This window comes from Crinia signifera, chromosome 8, assembly GCF_055691185.1.
Source record: "Crinia signifera chromosome 8, ASM5569118v1, whole genome shotgun sequence".
In the NCBI taxonomy this organism is placed as follows: Eukaryota; Metazoa; Chordata; class Amphibia; order Anura; family Myobatrachidae; genus Crinia; species Crinia signifera.
The window spans coordinates 49,069,510-49,085,196 of record NC_139224.1 but is presented as its reverse complement, the minus strand read 5'-3'; the positions used below and the strand labels follow the sequence as shown (position 1 = coordinate 49,085,196).

Here is a 15,687-nt window from a genome sequence, read left to right as displayed (position 1 = left end):
ATGAAGAGTGTCAGATTCAACTTCTTTTTTTTTTTTAAAGTCGTCAGAAATGGCCCCGAATTGTTGAATTCACGACAGTTTTCTGACAATACACGGCTGTTACCAACAATTTATATACTGTTTGACACTCGGAATCCCAGATTAAATACCCTCCTTTAGATATTCAGGGGTAGCCACCCTGGAGGGTATAATTTAGACACCATATAAAATATAAAAGCATAATCTCCCAACTGCTAGAACCATTTGATTTTTTTTACTTTATACAAACATAAATTTAAATACAAAGAAAAACATACTCAGGTGATCCCTTCCTCGCCTCTGTAGTGCTGGTCGTTTTGGCTGCTGGAAAGTAGATGTGGATGGGTTCTTGGACAGTACATTGCCTTGTATTTGATTTGTGTAGACATCGGCTGCCTCGTTATTTTGTGTATATGCCTGTGACGCTAAAACCTCAATTTCCTCCAAATCATCAGCTGTGAAGTCTTCACCATCACCAAAAATGTCTTCCATGGCTTTGGCCTCGGTAGTATTGGCCAACTTGTGACGTTTTGATAGAGGACGCCAGCCTTGATCATAACATGGATTTGAAGTGGAGATATTAGCATAAGCACTATACAGCATTGAGAGGTCCCTTTTCTTGGTAGCAAACAGTGTGTTTGATGACATAGCGGGCGAGCCGGGATCCCTGCAAAGTGTAGCAGAATAAGTCAATTAAGGATGAAGGATTAATTAAGTCACATTGTGGATCCAAATAAGTGTCTACCCTATGGAAGGAATACATAGGGGTGGCCGGCAGTGGGTCTGCATGCATTCAGAATACCAGCACAGGCATCTCGATAGAGGGAATCCAAACAGGGGGCAAGTAATTATACTCACTTTCCCCTTACTCCCCCCTTTATAGAAACAAAAAGTTTGAATGTTGCTCATAGCAACCAATCAGATTCTGCCTAGAATTTTTTAGGGTGCGACAGAGAAATAATAGCTAGAAGCTGATTGGTTGCTATGGGCAGGCAACATACCCACTTTTCATTTTTAGAAACTTTAGTAAATTTATCCATAACCCTAAAGCCGGGTATTCACTGGAGTGATTTGCATTCGTTCCCACATCCCTGTCAGCCCGGATCGCCCGTACACACTGGCGCAAACTGAACAAAGGACTTAACAATCACTGCTCTGTCTCACACTTCTATGCATGATGTCCCTAGGTTTGATGTGCAGCACATTACACCTAGCATCACATATCATGCATACACACTGATCCATCCAACCAGATGGCATATCACCCACTTAGTACCCACCTCAACTACCCCAAGCCAAACTCTCGGCCAGTGTCTAGTCCTAGCCATCGTATCGTCTGCCTAGCAGATTACATCCCCTTCTAAGTGCTTAACATTAACCTGCCCCGACTACTTACACTTGGGATGCAGCAAGTCAGTATTAGTGTATTATAACTGCTGGCATCCTGTCTGCCAGAATGCAAACCCCCATCCCATATGGAACAGCAAAATACCAAAGTTCTTTAGGTTGCAAACCTGTGAGTAGGGCCTTCCTACACCTACAGTTGTACATTCACTTGTTATTGCCCAGTTTGGTGCTATTTCTGTGGTTCCAGTTGTAAAGCACAAAAGGTATAGGTTGTGCTATATAACAGTCAATAGTAATTAGCTACCAACAACAATAATATAATTTTCATAATATTAAAATATTAACAAACAGAAATTATTCTTTATTCCAAGATAACATCATAGTACAGGCACTGTACCAGGACATTGATAGTGTGTTATATATAACCAGATTATGAGGGGGTAGCAGCCGGTATAGCTATATATAGTCATTGGAGGAGAGTGAAGCCGCATCCTAATTATTCCGGGACCGTGTACCCAGCGCTGCTATACATGTGCGGGACAGCGCCGGCCGGTGACAGGGCGCTGTGCCCTGGAAGCAGACGCCCATGGGTTAGCACACGCTGGCGCCGGTACAGAAGGACACCTTGCGGGTGCCGCGCTCTTAAACGCGGCGTCCTGCACAGGGGAGAACGGGTTAAGGTTGCAGCCCCTACCCTAGCTCGGTGTTACATGGCTCCAGTCCTCCGCCGCCGGTCACCCCTGGAACCAGTCATATTTTGGCGGCTTCAGCCACACAGCCAACACAGGGAAAGAAGAGCCAATCAGCGGCCAACTTCAATATAGCTCCCATTAGATGGAGAGGAAAGAGGAGATGGATTAGTAAGAGAAGTGCTGATTGGACGCCGCTCTTCACGTGTTATCTACCCGGAAGTAGAAGTAAACATGGCAAAAAATTAAGGAGCTGGCTGCTGGCTGTAATGCAGAGGCAAAAGGAAAGAGAGAGCGTACTGTGGGGAGTACAGGAGGGTATAGATGTGTTATGGGGAGGACGGGGCACATGGGTGCAAGCATGTCCGAGGACAGGGTGCCATCTGCTCCCCCCAACCCTCTCTCCCCAGGCCAGCGCAATATTAAGGTTCCAGGGCCACCTGAGTGCCGGACTAAAGGTGCCCACACACTAGAACGATTTTTGGGCTGATTGGCCGATTTCCGATATATCGTCCGATGCGCGCTCCCGTGGATCTTTAGCTGAATCTTCTGATCTTACGTGCTGCACAAAAGATCAGAAGATTTAACAAAAGATCCATAGGAACACACACGGGATCTTATGCTGGGTACACACCAGGACGACTAGGGCCCGATCCCCTCAATCTAGATCCAATTCCGACCAATTGGATGTAGATTGTGTGCTGACTGGGCCCTTTTCTGTCCTGGTGTGGACCGATACAATCCGATGCGCGGTCTCGCGGGTCGGTCGGTCGTTATTGAGATCCTACCTGCTGCTGGTAGGATCTCAATGGCGACCATACAGCCGGGTGCGGGTCGCCATCGGATCGGACCCGCTCACGGTGCACATCGTGAGCGGGTCGTGCCCCCCCGCGTCACCGTGAGCGGGTCAGACGAGCCACTGACGACCCGCTCACGATGTGCATCGTGAGCGGGTCGTCCTGGTGTGTACCCTACATTAAGAAAAATCTTTGGTAAAGATGTATGCTTGCCTGAAATCTTTTGTCCAGGACGGAAAAAAAATTTCAAGGCTAATTTATGCGCACATCTTATGATCGCAGATCTTTCTAGAACGATTTTTGGGCCGATTTCCGATAAATCGGCCGATATATCGTCCGATGTTTACCGATAACCGGTCGAAAATCGGCCGATATCGGTCCGATGCGCGCTCCCGTGGATCTTTAGCTGAATCTTCTGATCTTACACCACTATCAGCCCGGTGACCACAGCCCAGGGTCACCGGGGACAGCACCAGGCTTCAGCCTGGTCAGGTAAGTCCTGGAGGGGGGGACCCCTTCATTGGGGGGGTCCCCACTCCCCCAGGGCCCCTGGCCAGGCTGACCGGTAAGGGGGTTAATGTTTTGGCTGCGGGACCTTATATAATAAGTGTCCCCCGGCTGTGACATTACCCTGCTGGCTGGTTTGGCCTGGGGCTGGTTCTTAAAATACGGGGGACCCCTAGTCATTTTGTCCCCCGTATTTTGGGAACCAGCCCCGGACCTGAAGCCTGGGGCTGGTTGTTAAAAATCGGGGAACCCCTATTTGTCGGGTTCCATGATTTTTAATTACCGGCCCCGGCTCTTTCAGCCTGGTGCTGGTTACAGCTGTGGGGGGGACCCCACGCTGTTTTTTTTTAAATTTATTTAATTTTTCTATTTTTTTTACACCTTGCAGCCTGCACGGATCTGACTGATCCGTGCAGACTGCCTGTACGAATTCGTATTAGCGGCCGTATATATGGCCAGCTAATACGAATCATTACACCAGTGATTTTCAACCTTTTTACCTGGCGGCACACTAAATAAGATTTTAAAATTGCCAAGGCACACCATGAGATCGCCACAGGGCAAAACACATTAGCCCCCACAGGAAAAAAACCAAACCTATTGGCCCCCATATTAAAAAACAATCACACTGGTCCCCACAGGTAACACAAATAAAATACATTGGCCCTTCACATGAAGAGACCAGTAAATAACAGTTGAACTGGTGGGGATTGTAAACTGGTTTGGGCATCTCTAGATCTGGGGGCACACTTGAGAACAGCTCAAGGCACACTAGTGTGCCACGGCACAGTGGTTGAAAAACACTGCATTACACCATCGGAGGGTTACAAAGCAGTCGTATCTGACTGCTTTGTACATTCCCCTCCGGAACACGACTTTGCATACGACTGAAACAGTCGTATGCAGTCGTAGGGGAAATACTAATACGAAAAACTAGGTTTTTCATATTGGTAAATTTCCCCCTAGTGTCTACCTTGGCGGCTGCTCAGCATTGAAAGATGGAGTAACAGGGGCTAACGAAAAATGGCTGTGCCCATAAAAAGCTACTAAAAGATGGCTGCTGTAGACCAATGAGAAGCCAGGTCTCCTTTCCATGGAACGCAAGGGTGGAAAAAGGGGAGGGGCTCTTTGGGGGCTTACTGTCATAGGACTGGAAGAGAGGGTAGAGGGAGTAGTGTCTCCTAATATATTTATGGTAGTGTCTCATATATTTATTTACAGTTTCTTTTATAGTGCACACATATTCCACAGCACTTAACAGAGAATATTTGAACATTCACAGTCCCTGCCCCAGTGGAGCTTACAATCTATATTCCCTACCACATTGATGGGAGCCAATTAGCCTACCAGTATATGGTGTCTAAGTGATGTAGTGAGATCACTTAGATCGTGTGTAGACCTCGTTGGGGATAGAGCCTGTTCTGTGCCCGGTCCAAGGACAGAGCTGCAGGTGAGCAATTTAGGACTGATTAAATAAATTGGAAGCTTCCAATTGCCTAACTAGTCATTAAGGGGTGTCCAGAGGTTTACAGAGGAAGAACTGTCAACCCCCCCCCCAAAAAAAAAAAAACCCCACACATAAAAACTGAAAATCAAAGATTTAGGGAAGGCATATCCAAACTAGAAAACTAGAAACATAAAATTTGACAGCAGATAAGAACCACTTGGCCCATCTAGTCTGCCCCTTTTTTAAACATGTTACCTCAAACCATATTTGATCCTTATTTTTTTGTAAGGATATCAATATGCTTATCCCAAGCATGTTTAAATTGTACTACTGTATTTGCGTCTACCACCTCTGATGGTAGGCTATTCCACTTATCTACTACTCTTTCGGTGAAGTAATTCTTCCTCACATTTCCCCTGAATCTTCCTCCCTCTAGTTTCAGTGCATGTCCTCGTGTTCTGTTGCTCATCTTCCTGTGAAGAATGTCTCCCGTCTGTACCTTGTTAAAACTCTTGATATATTTGAAAGTTTCTATCATGTCCCCCCTTTCCCTTCTCTGCTCTAAAGTATACATATTAAGATCTTTTAGTCTTTCCTGGTACGTTTTGTGATGTAGGCCATGCACCATTTAATTGCCCTTCTTTGTACAGTCTCTAATGTATTTATATCCTTCTGGAGATAAGGCCTCCAGAACTGAACACAATACTCTAGGTGAGGTCATACCAATGACCTATACAGTGGCATTATTACTTCTTTCTTTCTACTGCTGATACCTCTCCCTATGCAACCAAGCATCTGACTTGCCTTCTTCATTGCTTTGTTACATTGCCTACCTGCTTTTAAGTCCCCTGAAATAGTGACACCTAGATCCCTCTCTTCCTCAGTAGTTTCCATTATAGTGCCATTTATACTTTATTTAGTCTTTGGATTTCTGAGACCCAAGTGCATGATTTTGCATTTTTTGGCATTAAACTGTAGTTACCATGCTCTTGACCATTCCTCTAATCTACCTAGATCCTCAATCATTTGTTTTACCCCTCCTGGTGTGTCTACCCTGTTGCATACCTTTGTGTCATCTGCAAAAAGGCACATTTTACCCTCAATTCCATTTGCAATATCACCAATAAAGATATTAAAAAGCACCAGTCCAAGTACAGATCCCTGGGGTACTTCACTTGTAACCTTTCCCTCCTTTGACTGTACTCTGTTTACTACAACTCTCTGTTTTCTGTCCTGCAACCACGCTCTTATCCATTTAACTATCTTAGACACCAATCCCAAGCTTTCAAGTTTATTTAACAGTCTGCAATGTGGGACAGTGTCAAAAGCTTTACTAAAGTCTTGATAAGCTACATCTACAGTCCCACCTTGATCTATTACTTTAGTCACCCAGTCAAAAAAGTCAATAAGATTTGTTTGACATGATCTTCCCCCAGTAAACGATGGCCCTCCAGCTTTTGTGAAATGACAAGTCCCAAAATTGCCAGCCAGCCCCTGCAGAGGTGTTAAGAGGGGAGGTGTGGGGTACAGGTGGTAAAAAGAGGGGTTAGAGGGGTGTAAGGAGGGGAAAAGGGGGGAATTACAAGATTGTAGGGCCTCTTCAGTGACCTCACTATAGGGGGTACACAGGCACCTGGAGGGCAGCAGTTCGCCCCTCACCCCCAGCATGGAGGGTTAGCGAACTGTGGTACCTGTGTAAAAAACTTGCGTCCCCGGCGTCCCTGCAGTGCTGTAGAGGGCAGGGGTGTCCGTGCCGCCGGGGGAACCTGCGGCGCTGTCATTGTGTATAAGCTGGCTGCGGCCGGCAGGGTCCCTACAGTGAATAGAAAATAACTAGCACTATGCGTGCGGCGGCGCGGGAAGCGCTAGTTATTTTCTATTCACTGTAGGGACCCCGCCGGCCGCAGCCAGCTTATACACAATGACAGCGCCGCAGGTTCCCCTGGCGGCATGGACACCCCTGCCTGCTACAGCACTGCAGGGACGCAAGTTTTTTACACAGGTAACACCCCACCACCCCCCCCCCCCCCGGCACCGGGGCGCCCCCACCCCGACTCGCCTGGGGGTATATACTGCATGTGTGGCTCCCCCAGCCTCTTTCTAGTCCTCGCTCTGTAGGGGGTACATACTGCATGTGTGGCTCCTCCAGCCTCTTCCTAGTCCTCGCTCTGTAGGGGGTACATAGTACATTCGGGGCTCCTCCAGCCTCTTTCTAGTCCTCGCTCTGTAGGGGGTACATACTGCATGCATGGCTCCTCCAGACTCTTCTTGATGGAAAAGCGCCCTCATGGGGGAAATCAGGTGAGGAAACCAAGTGGTGCTGCGGAGTGGTGTCCTAAAGCTGTTGTAATGACCAGTCAAACTCTGCATGGGAGATATGCATACATTTATTGTGTATAACCCATTATATGATGCCAGCTGCTAGGTAGATGCATTTACACATGTTGTGCAGTGCATGTACAGGTGGACCAACACCATGAGTTAGATTAGGATTGCTTCTTCTGCAGGGGGCGCTGGTCTGAACAATCACATATTGGGCAGTATACAATGTCTTTTTTCAACATATGCGACGAATTCTGTTTAGGATTCGCTGAACATTCGCCACATTTCAGAGGGCTGGAGAATTCACTGCTAGCCCTCCCTGTCACCCTATTCAATGCCGCAGGGACTTGCTGCCCCTGATGGCGATTTTTTAACCCCTGCCACGAACGCCGCAGGGAGCCGGGGGACAGTGGCAGGCAGGGAGATGGAAGCCTCCCTGCCTGCGCCGGAATGTGTGGGGGGATGGAGGGCTCCCGAGGACACAGGCAGCACAAGCTGCACCCCCAGGAGAGCTGGCAGGGGCGCGGTGGAGGGAACCGCTGCACTGGTCCCACTCATGCATATGTAATGAGCGGGACCAGTGTGCAGTGAATATTTAATGAGCGGCTAAAAATTAAATATATATTTATATGCTGCAAGCACATGTATAGAAATAGCATGCCCCTTCACAGAATAAAATTACTGATTTTTTTACACCGAAAAAAAACAACTTTTATTTTAAAAGAACACATTCCAGTTCACCTTAAAAAGATGTTGAATGCAAAACGGTGAATCATGGCGAAAATCATGGTGAAAGCAGTTCTACATCCTAGTATTGAATACACTCTTGGCAAATCCCAGTGAAAACCCCATTGAAATACACCAGCGAATTGCAGCGAGCATGGAACGGAGAACTGGCCGGCATTCAATGTTTGCTTTCGGCGAACAGTGAACATTGAATAGGGTGAATCATATTTTCGGTAATAAAGGCGTGGCTTGGCCGGGCAAGTGAGCGGCAGCAGGGGGACAGAGCTCCGGCAATTATTCTTATAAAAACTCCTGTCTCCAGGCCAAGAGGCGTCGAATTCCCTGGCTTACCTCTCTCGACTAGCAGCTTGAAGCATTCTGGTCCCTGGTCGGCGGGTGCGGACGCGGTGACTGTGAGTGCGGTCCAGGTCCATGCTCCCACCAGCGCCATTTTGGAGGGACCTGGCGACGCTGACTCCGTGCAGTCTCTGCCGTGGCTCCTTCCTCTCCTACGCCCTGACAGCGGCACTCCATCCCCTGGTGGAGGAGACGGCGGCGATAACCGCCGGCGCGGGCTCCCCCCCTATCAGCCAGCTGCTTCATCCAGATCAGCGGGAGCCGCTGACCGGTGGGTGTGGGCGCGGCGGTGGTGTGACCTGCACCTTCTACTTGCTCCGACCACTGCCCCTGGCGGCGCTATACTGGAGGTCTCCATTGGCATTAGATCAGCGCGGTCTGTGCCGCGGCCCCCTCCTCTCCCTCTGTGAGTAGCTCCTAATCTTGCCTGTGGTGGGAGATGCACGGTGGGGACTGTAATGTTCAGTGGGTTCACTGGCACCCATTATCCTGCTACGGGGGATGCTACTTTGAGCCTCCTGTGACACTCCATCAAACAGTGACTCATCTCTCTTTGGCGAGGTGAGTGTGGCATTGCGGCCTGTGTTCTGACACCTGTCTCCAGGCCAAGAGGCGTCGAATTCCCTGGCTTACCCGTCTCGACTAGCAGCTTGAAGCATTCTGGTCCCTGGTCGGCGGGTGCGGACGCGGTGACTGTGAGTGCGGTCCAGGTCCCTGCTCCCACCAGCGCCATTTTGGAGGGACCCGGCGACGCTGACTCCGTGCAGTCTCTGCCGTGGCTCCTTCCTCTCCTACGCCCTGACAGCGGCACTCCATCCCCTGGTGGAGGGGACGGCTGCGATAACCGCCGGCGCGGGCTCCCCCCTATCAGCCAGCTGCTTCATCCAGATCAGCGGGAGCCGCTGACCGGTGGGTGTGGGCATGGCGGTGGTGTGACCTGCACCTTCTACTTGCTCCGACCACTGCCCCTGGTGGCGCTATACTGGAGGTCTCCATTGGCATTAGATCAGCGCGGTCTGTGCCGCGGCCCCCTCCTCTCCCTCTGTGAGTAGCTCCTAATCTTGCCTGTGGTAGGAGATGCACGGTGGGGACTGTAATGTTCAGTGGGTTCACTGGCACCCATTATCCTGCTGCGGGGGATGCTACTTTGAGCCTCCTGTGACACTCCACCAAACAGTGACTCATCTCTCTTTGGCGAGGTGAGTGTGGCATTGCGGCCTGTGTTCTGACACCTGTCTCCAGGCCAAGAGGCGTCGAATTCCCTGGCTTACCTCTCTCGACTAGCAGCTTGAAGCATTCTGGTCCCTGGTCGGCGGGTGCGGACGCGGTGACTGTAAGTGCGGTCCAGGTCCCTGCTCCCACCAGCGCCATTTTGGAGGGACCCGGCGACGCTGACTCCGTGCAGTCTCTGCCGTGGCTCCTTCCTCTCCTACGCCCTGACAGCGGCACTCCATCCCCTGGTGGAGGGGACGGCGGCGATAACCGCCGGCGCGGGCTCCCCCCCTATCAGCCAGCTGCTTCATCCAGATCAGCGGGAGCCGCTGACCGGTGGGTGTGGGCGCGGCGGTGGTGTGACCTGCACCTTCTACTTGCTCCGACCACTGCCCCTGGCGGCGCTATACTGGAGGTCTCCATTGGCATTAGATCAGCGCGGTCTGTGCCACGGCCTCCTCCTCTCCCTCTGGGAGTAGCTCCTAATCTTGCCTGTGGTGGGAGATGCACGGTGGGGACTGTAATGTTCAGTGGGTTCACTGGCACCCATTATCCTGCTGCGGGGGATGCTACTTTGAGCCTCCTGTGACACTCCATCAAACAGTGACTCATATCTCTTTGGCGAGGTGAGTGTGGCATTGCGGCCTGTGTTCTGACACCTGGAGCTCCTGAACTGCCTGCTGATTAGTCCAGAGATTGTGTTGGGACTCTGTACCCCCTTCAGCACAATATTCTATTGGCCTAATATTTATCTGGTATTTAGCCCTCTTAAACTGTGTTTCTGCAAATACTTCAAGATTAGCTACTAGTGATACTGTGGCCTGCACCTTTACAGTCATTTGTAGCCCTCCTCTGCTTTCATTTGGTGGTGTGCTAGCTGCCACAACTTTCTATTAAGGCCCCTTCAGCAGCAACTAGCCCTGTTCTCCTCAATCTACAACTATAATTGGGACTGGTATCTCCACAAGTATGGAATCATCTGGCCAACAAATCTTGCTGGCTATATATGCCTCTACTGCCAGACTTCTTAATACATTTGAAGTTGTGCAGGGGGAGACCTCCTCTACCTCCTTTGTTCCTGATGGGTCTACTGCTGGGGATGGGAAGACTCGGCCTTCATGACATGCATCTGTGACCCCTGCAGCGCTTCAGTTTGCTTATACCCTGGCTGGGCTCTTTGAGATTAAACTAGTTGGATCTGAGGGCCCTTGTTATTCTAAATCTATTCCAACCCTGATTACACCCTACCGTGGAGAGTTATCCTCTACTATCACTACTGATGTTTTGTTTACTAACCAAAGGTCCAATTTGGCTAATTGCTCTGTATTTATACCGGAACATTCTAATGTGGCTCCTGAGACTTTATATTTTAATTCTGTGGAATATTGGCCGGATTAATATATTATATTTCATTATACTATTTAACCCCTTAAGTGGTAGGTTTTGCTGGGGCAGGACAAACCTACCAGGGCAGGTTTGTCCTGCCCCAGCAAAACCAACCACAGTGGGAAGAGGGAAGCCCCCCTCCCTCACCTCTGCTCCGGCGTTAGAATTCCGGAGCTTCCCTGCCGCAGCTAGTGTCCCCGATGCCTCTGTCACATTGAGCAGTGACGTCGGCGGTGGCAGGCTGGGGGATGTTCGCGGCGGCTCGGGAGGACTCGGGTGCCTGAGCGCTTCTGAGTCCCCCTGAGCCGCCCTGAACATCCCCGAGCCTGCCGCCGACATCCCTGCTACTAAAAGTATGGCGTCAGGCGGAAGCGGTGTTAGAAGAGCTCCGGTGATCGCCGGAGCACAGGTGATGGAGTGTTGGGGGGTGATTGGGGAGGGGGGGGTGATTGGGGAGCACGACCCCCATTAAGCAAGCCCCCTCCTCCCGGCACTTCGGTCGCACTAGCCAATGAGACGCACGAGCAGCCATGACCGTAGCCAGATAACTGTAATGCCGTAGTTTGTTCCGTGGCTGAGCCACGAGTCTGCACGGCATTTGGCGCCATTTTGTAAGTGCCTGAGTGAAACTTGCTCGAGCGGTATCGAGCGAGCCTTGTCCGTAAAGCACGACCCCCGTTAAGCACGCCCTCTCCTCCCGGCGCTTTGGTCGCACTAGCCAAAGAGATGCACGAGCAGCCATGACCGTAGCCAGATAACTGTAATGCCGTAGTTTGTTCTGTGGCTGAGCCACGAGTCTGCACAGCATTTGGCGCCATTTTGTAAGCACCCGAGTGAAACTTGCTCGAGCGGTATTGAGCGAGCCTTGTCCGTAAAGCACGGCCCCCGTTAAGCACGCCCCCCTCCTCCGGCGCTTCGGTCACACTAGCAAATGAGACGCAGGAGCGTCCGAGTAGCTATTAAACTGTAGTTTGCTACGTGGACGTGGCTTGCGCCTTGGGACGCACTGGCCTTCTTTCCCATGAGTCTGCTTTCCCAGGAGTCTGAGAGTCTGAGACTCATTTGCAAATGAATTTACCTGCAAATGAGACTCACTTGCAAATGACCTCACTTGCAAATGAGACTCACTTGCAAATGACCTCACTTGCAAATGTGACTCACTTGCAAAGGAGACTCATGAATGAGACGCACTAGAAGCTTATTTATTATTTTGGGTGGGGGTGGAGTCAAACACTATGGTTGAACCGTTGTAAATAATTTTTTATTTTTTAAAAATTTAACATAGCATTTTTTATGACATTTATTACATTGATATTACAAATTACAAATAAAGATTACATTTTTAATAACATTTAAAGTAGTAATTTTTTTTTGAGAAAAAGTCCATGTCTTCTAAAGCAGTATTTAAAAATGTATTTTCTTCACACAGGAACGTGTACAGTTGTACAAAATGCCGGTTAAAATCAACGAGACGATGAGCAAAATAATTGCAAACATGAAAAAAGACAAGAAAACTACCAAAGAGATCCAGGCTTGGCTGAAGGAAAGTGGGATTGTAGTCACTTTAGAAACAGTGCGCTATCATGCTTTCGAGAGAACAACGGCCAGAAAGGAAATATTTGCTCCAAAGTGCTCATGGTAAGATCAGTACTGTACAGTACAGTAAATTAAAGTATTGTTTGTTAAACTGGCTAAAAGTACTGTACTGTCTTGACTATAAACAACGGTAGTATTAACCTTTGCTGTAATATTACTGTATAGTGAAAACCATAAAACATTACTTTTCAGTCATTGACTTGTTCATTAATTCTTATTTACTGTATGCACTGTAGGAGAGCTGAAAAAATTTACACATACAACATTAAATAGATTATGAATTATAGCTAAATAGATATATTTCAGAACTCTGCCACAGAAACAATATTGATGACTTTCATATAATGGAGTTAAACTTGCAGGGGAGGTGTGGTGCCCCCTTGGGAGCCGGAGCCCAGCGGCAGATGACTCCATTGTCTCCCAGAGTTACGCCTCTGCCCATTACATATTATACCACATGCCATAATGCTCATTACATATTATGCTAAACATCGTAGTGGGAAGTACACATTATGCCATACACAGTAATACCTATTACATATTTTACCACATGCCATAATGCCCATTACACGTTATTCCACACACCGGCGCACTCAGACCTGGCACACTTGCCACCAAATAAAAAGAAAAAAACTGTGTGTCCAGACCAGGGCCCCCCTGAGAGGCCTGGGCCCGGGTAAACTGTACCTGCTCCAAACCCCCCCCCCCCCTCAGCACCCCTGCTTACCCTAACCATAAAAACACCCCCACACAGCCTAACCATAACCCTCCCCTGCAGCCTAACCCTAATCCAACACACACCACTGCCTAACCCTCATAATAAATCCCTGCAGCCTAGCTATAACCATACAAATACCCCGCTGCATATCTCTAAGTCAGAGCCGGCAATGCCTAGGGGCATGAACCTTAAACCTAGGCTCGGCTCAGCTTCACCCCTGCTTCCCACTACTGCTCCCAGCCTGTCCCTTTATCCACACTACCACTACTCCAGTCTGCCCCTGCTTCCCACTACTGCTCACAGCCTGTCCCCTTATCTGCACTATGACTACTCCAGCCTACCCCTGCTTCCCACTACTGCTCCCAGCCTGTCCCTTTATCCACACTACCACTACTCCAGTCTGCCCCTGCTTCCCACTACTGCTCCCAGCCTGTCCTCTTATCTGCACTATGACTACTCCAGTCTGCACCTGCTTCCCACTACTGCTCCCAGCATGTCCCCTTATCCACACTACCACTACTCCAGCCTGCCCCTGCTTCCCACTACTGCTCCCAGCCTGTCCCTTTATCCACACTACCACTACTCCAGTCTGCCCCTGCAACCCACTACTACTCCCAGCCTGTCCCCTTATCTGCACTATGACTACTCCAGTCTGCACCTCTTCCCACTACAGCTCCCAGCCGGTCCCCTTTTCCACACTACCATTACTCCAGTCTGCCCCTGCTTCCCACTACTGCTCCCAGCCTGTCCCCTTATCCACACTACCACTACTCCAGCCTGCACCTATTTCCCACTACTGATCCCAGCCTGTCCCCTTATCCACACTACCACTACTCCAGCCTGCCCCTGCTTCCCACTACTGCTCCCAGCATGTCCCCTTATCCCCACTACCACTACTCCAGCCTGCCCCTGCTTCCCACTACTGCTCCCAGCCTGTCCCCTTATCCACACTACCACTACTCCAGCCTGCACCTATTTCCCACTACTGATCCCAGCCTGTCCCCTTATCTGCACTATGACTACTCCAGCCTGCCCCTGCTTCCCACTACTGCTCCCAGCATGTCCCCTTATCCACACTACCACTACTCCAGCCTGCCCCTGCTTCCCACTACTGCTCCCAGCCTGTCCCCTTATCCACACTACCACTACTTCAGCCTACCCCTGCTTCCCACTACTGATCCCAGCCTGTCCCCTTATCTGCACTATGACTACTCCAGTCTGTGGCTGCTTCCCACTCCCAGCCTGTCCCCTTATCCACACTACCACTACTCCAGCTTGCCCATGCTTCCCACTACTGCTCCCGGCCTGTCCCCTTATCCACACTACCACTATTCCAGCCTGCCCCTGCTTCCCACTACTAATCCCAGCCTGTCCCCTTATCCCCACTACCACTACTCCAACCTGCCCCTTCTTCCCACTACTGCTCCCAGCATGTCCCCTTATCTACACTACCACTACTCCAGCCTGCCCCTGCTTCCCACTACTGCTCTCAGCCTGTCCCCTTATCCACACTACCATTACTCCAGCCTGCCCCTGCTTCCCACTACTGATCCCAGCCTGTCCCCTTATCCCCACTACCACTACTTCAGCCTGCACCTACTTCCCACTACTGATCCCAGCCTGTCCCCTTATCTGCACTATGACTACTCCAGTCTGTGGCTGCTTCCCACTCCCAGCCTGTCCCCTTATCCACACTACCACTACTCCAGCTTGCCCATGCTTCCCACTACTGCTCCCGGCCTGTCCCCTTATCCACACTACCACTATTCCAGCCTGCCCCTGCTTCCCACTACTAATCCCAGCCTGTCCCCTTATCCCCACTACCACTACTCCAACCTGCCCCATTCTTCCCACTACTGCTCCCAGCATGTCCCCTTATCCACACTACCACTACTCCAGCCTGCCCCTGCTTCCCACTACTGATCCCAGCCTGTCCCCTTATCCCCACTACCACTACTCCAACCTGCTCCTTCTTCCCACTACTGCTCCCAGCATGTCCCCTTATCCACACTACCACTACTCCAGCCTGCCCCTGCTTCCCACTACTGCTCTCAGCCTGTCCCCTTATCCACACTACCATTACTCCAGCCTGCCCCTGCTTCCCACTACTGCTCTCAGCCTGTCCCCTTATCCCTACTACCATTACTCCAGCCTGCCCCTGCTTCCCACTACTGCTCCCAGCATGTCCCCTATCCACACTACCACTACTCCAGTCTGCCCCTGCTTCCCACTACTGCTCCCAGCCTGTCCCCTTATCCACAATACCACTACTCCAGCCTTCCCCTGTTTCCCACTACTGCTCCCAGCCTCTCCCCTTAACCACACTACCACTACTCCAGCCTTCCCCTGCTTCCCACTACTGCTCCCAGCCTGTCCCCTTATCCACACTACCACTACTCCAGCCTTCCCCTGCTTCCCACTACTGCTCCCAGCCTGTCCCCTTATCCACACTACCACTACTCCAGCCTTCCCCTGCTTCCCACTACTGCTCCCAGCATGTCCCCTTATCCACACTACCACTACTCCAGCTGGCCCCCTGCTTCCCACCACTGCTCCTAGAACTCT

The 15,687-nt window shown here is 50.3% G+C and overlaps 1 protein-coding gene across 3 annotated transcripts in view; it reads right to left on the bottom strand.

Annotated features, from left to right (window-relative positions):
• Positions 1-15,687, bottom strand: part of ATRIP (ATR interacting protein) — a 131,676-nt gene that overhangs the window by 72,643 nt on the left and 43,346 nt on the right. For 2 of the 3 annotated variants that reach the window (XM_083156321.1, XM_083156322.1), the window contains exon 2: positions 297-685. In XM_083156321.1, coding sequence (XP_083012447.1) covers positions 297-685 — 389 coding nt within the window. Of the gene's footprint in view, positions 1-296; positions 686-2,059; positions 2,212-15,687 lie in introns of those variants that run through there. The other variant, XM_083156323.1, reaches the window with a different exon arrangement.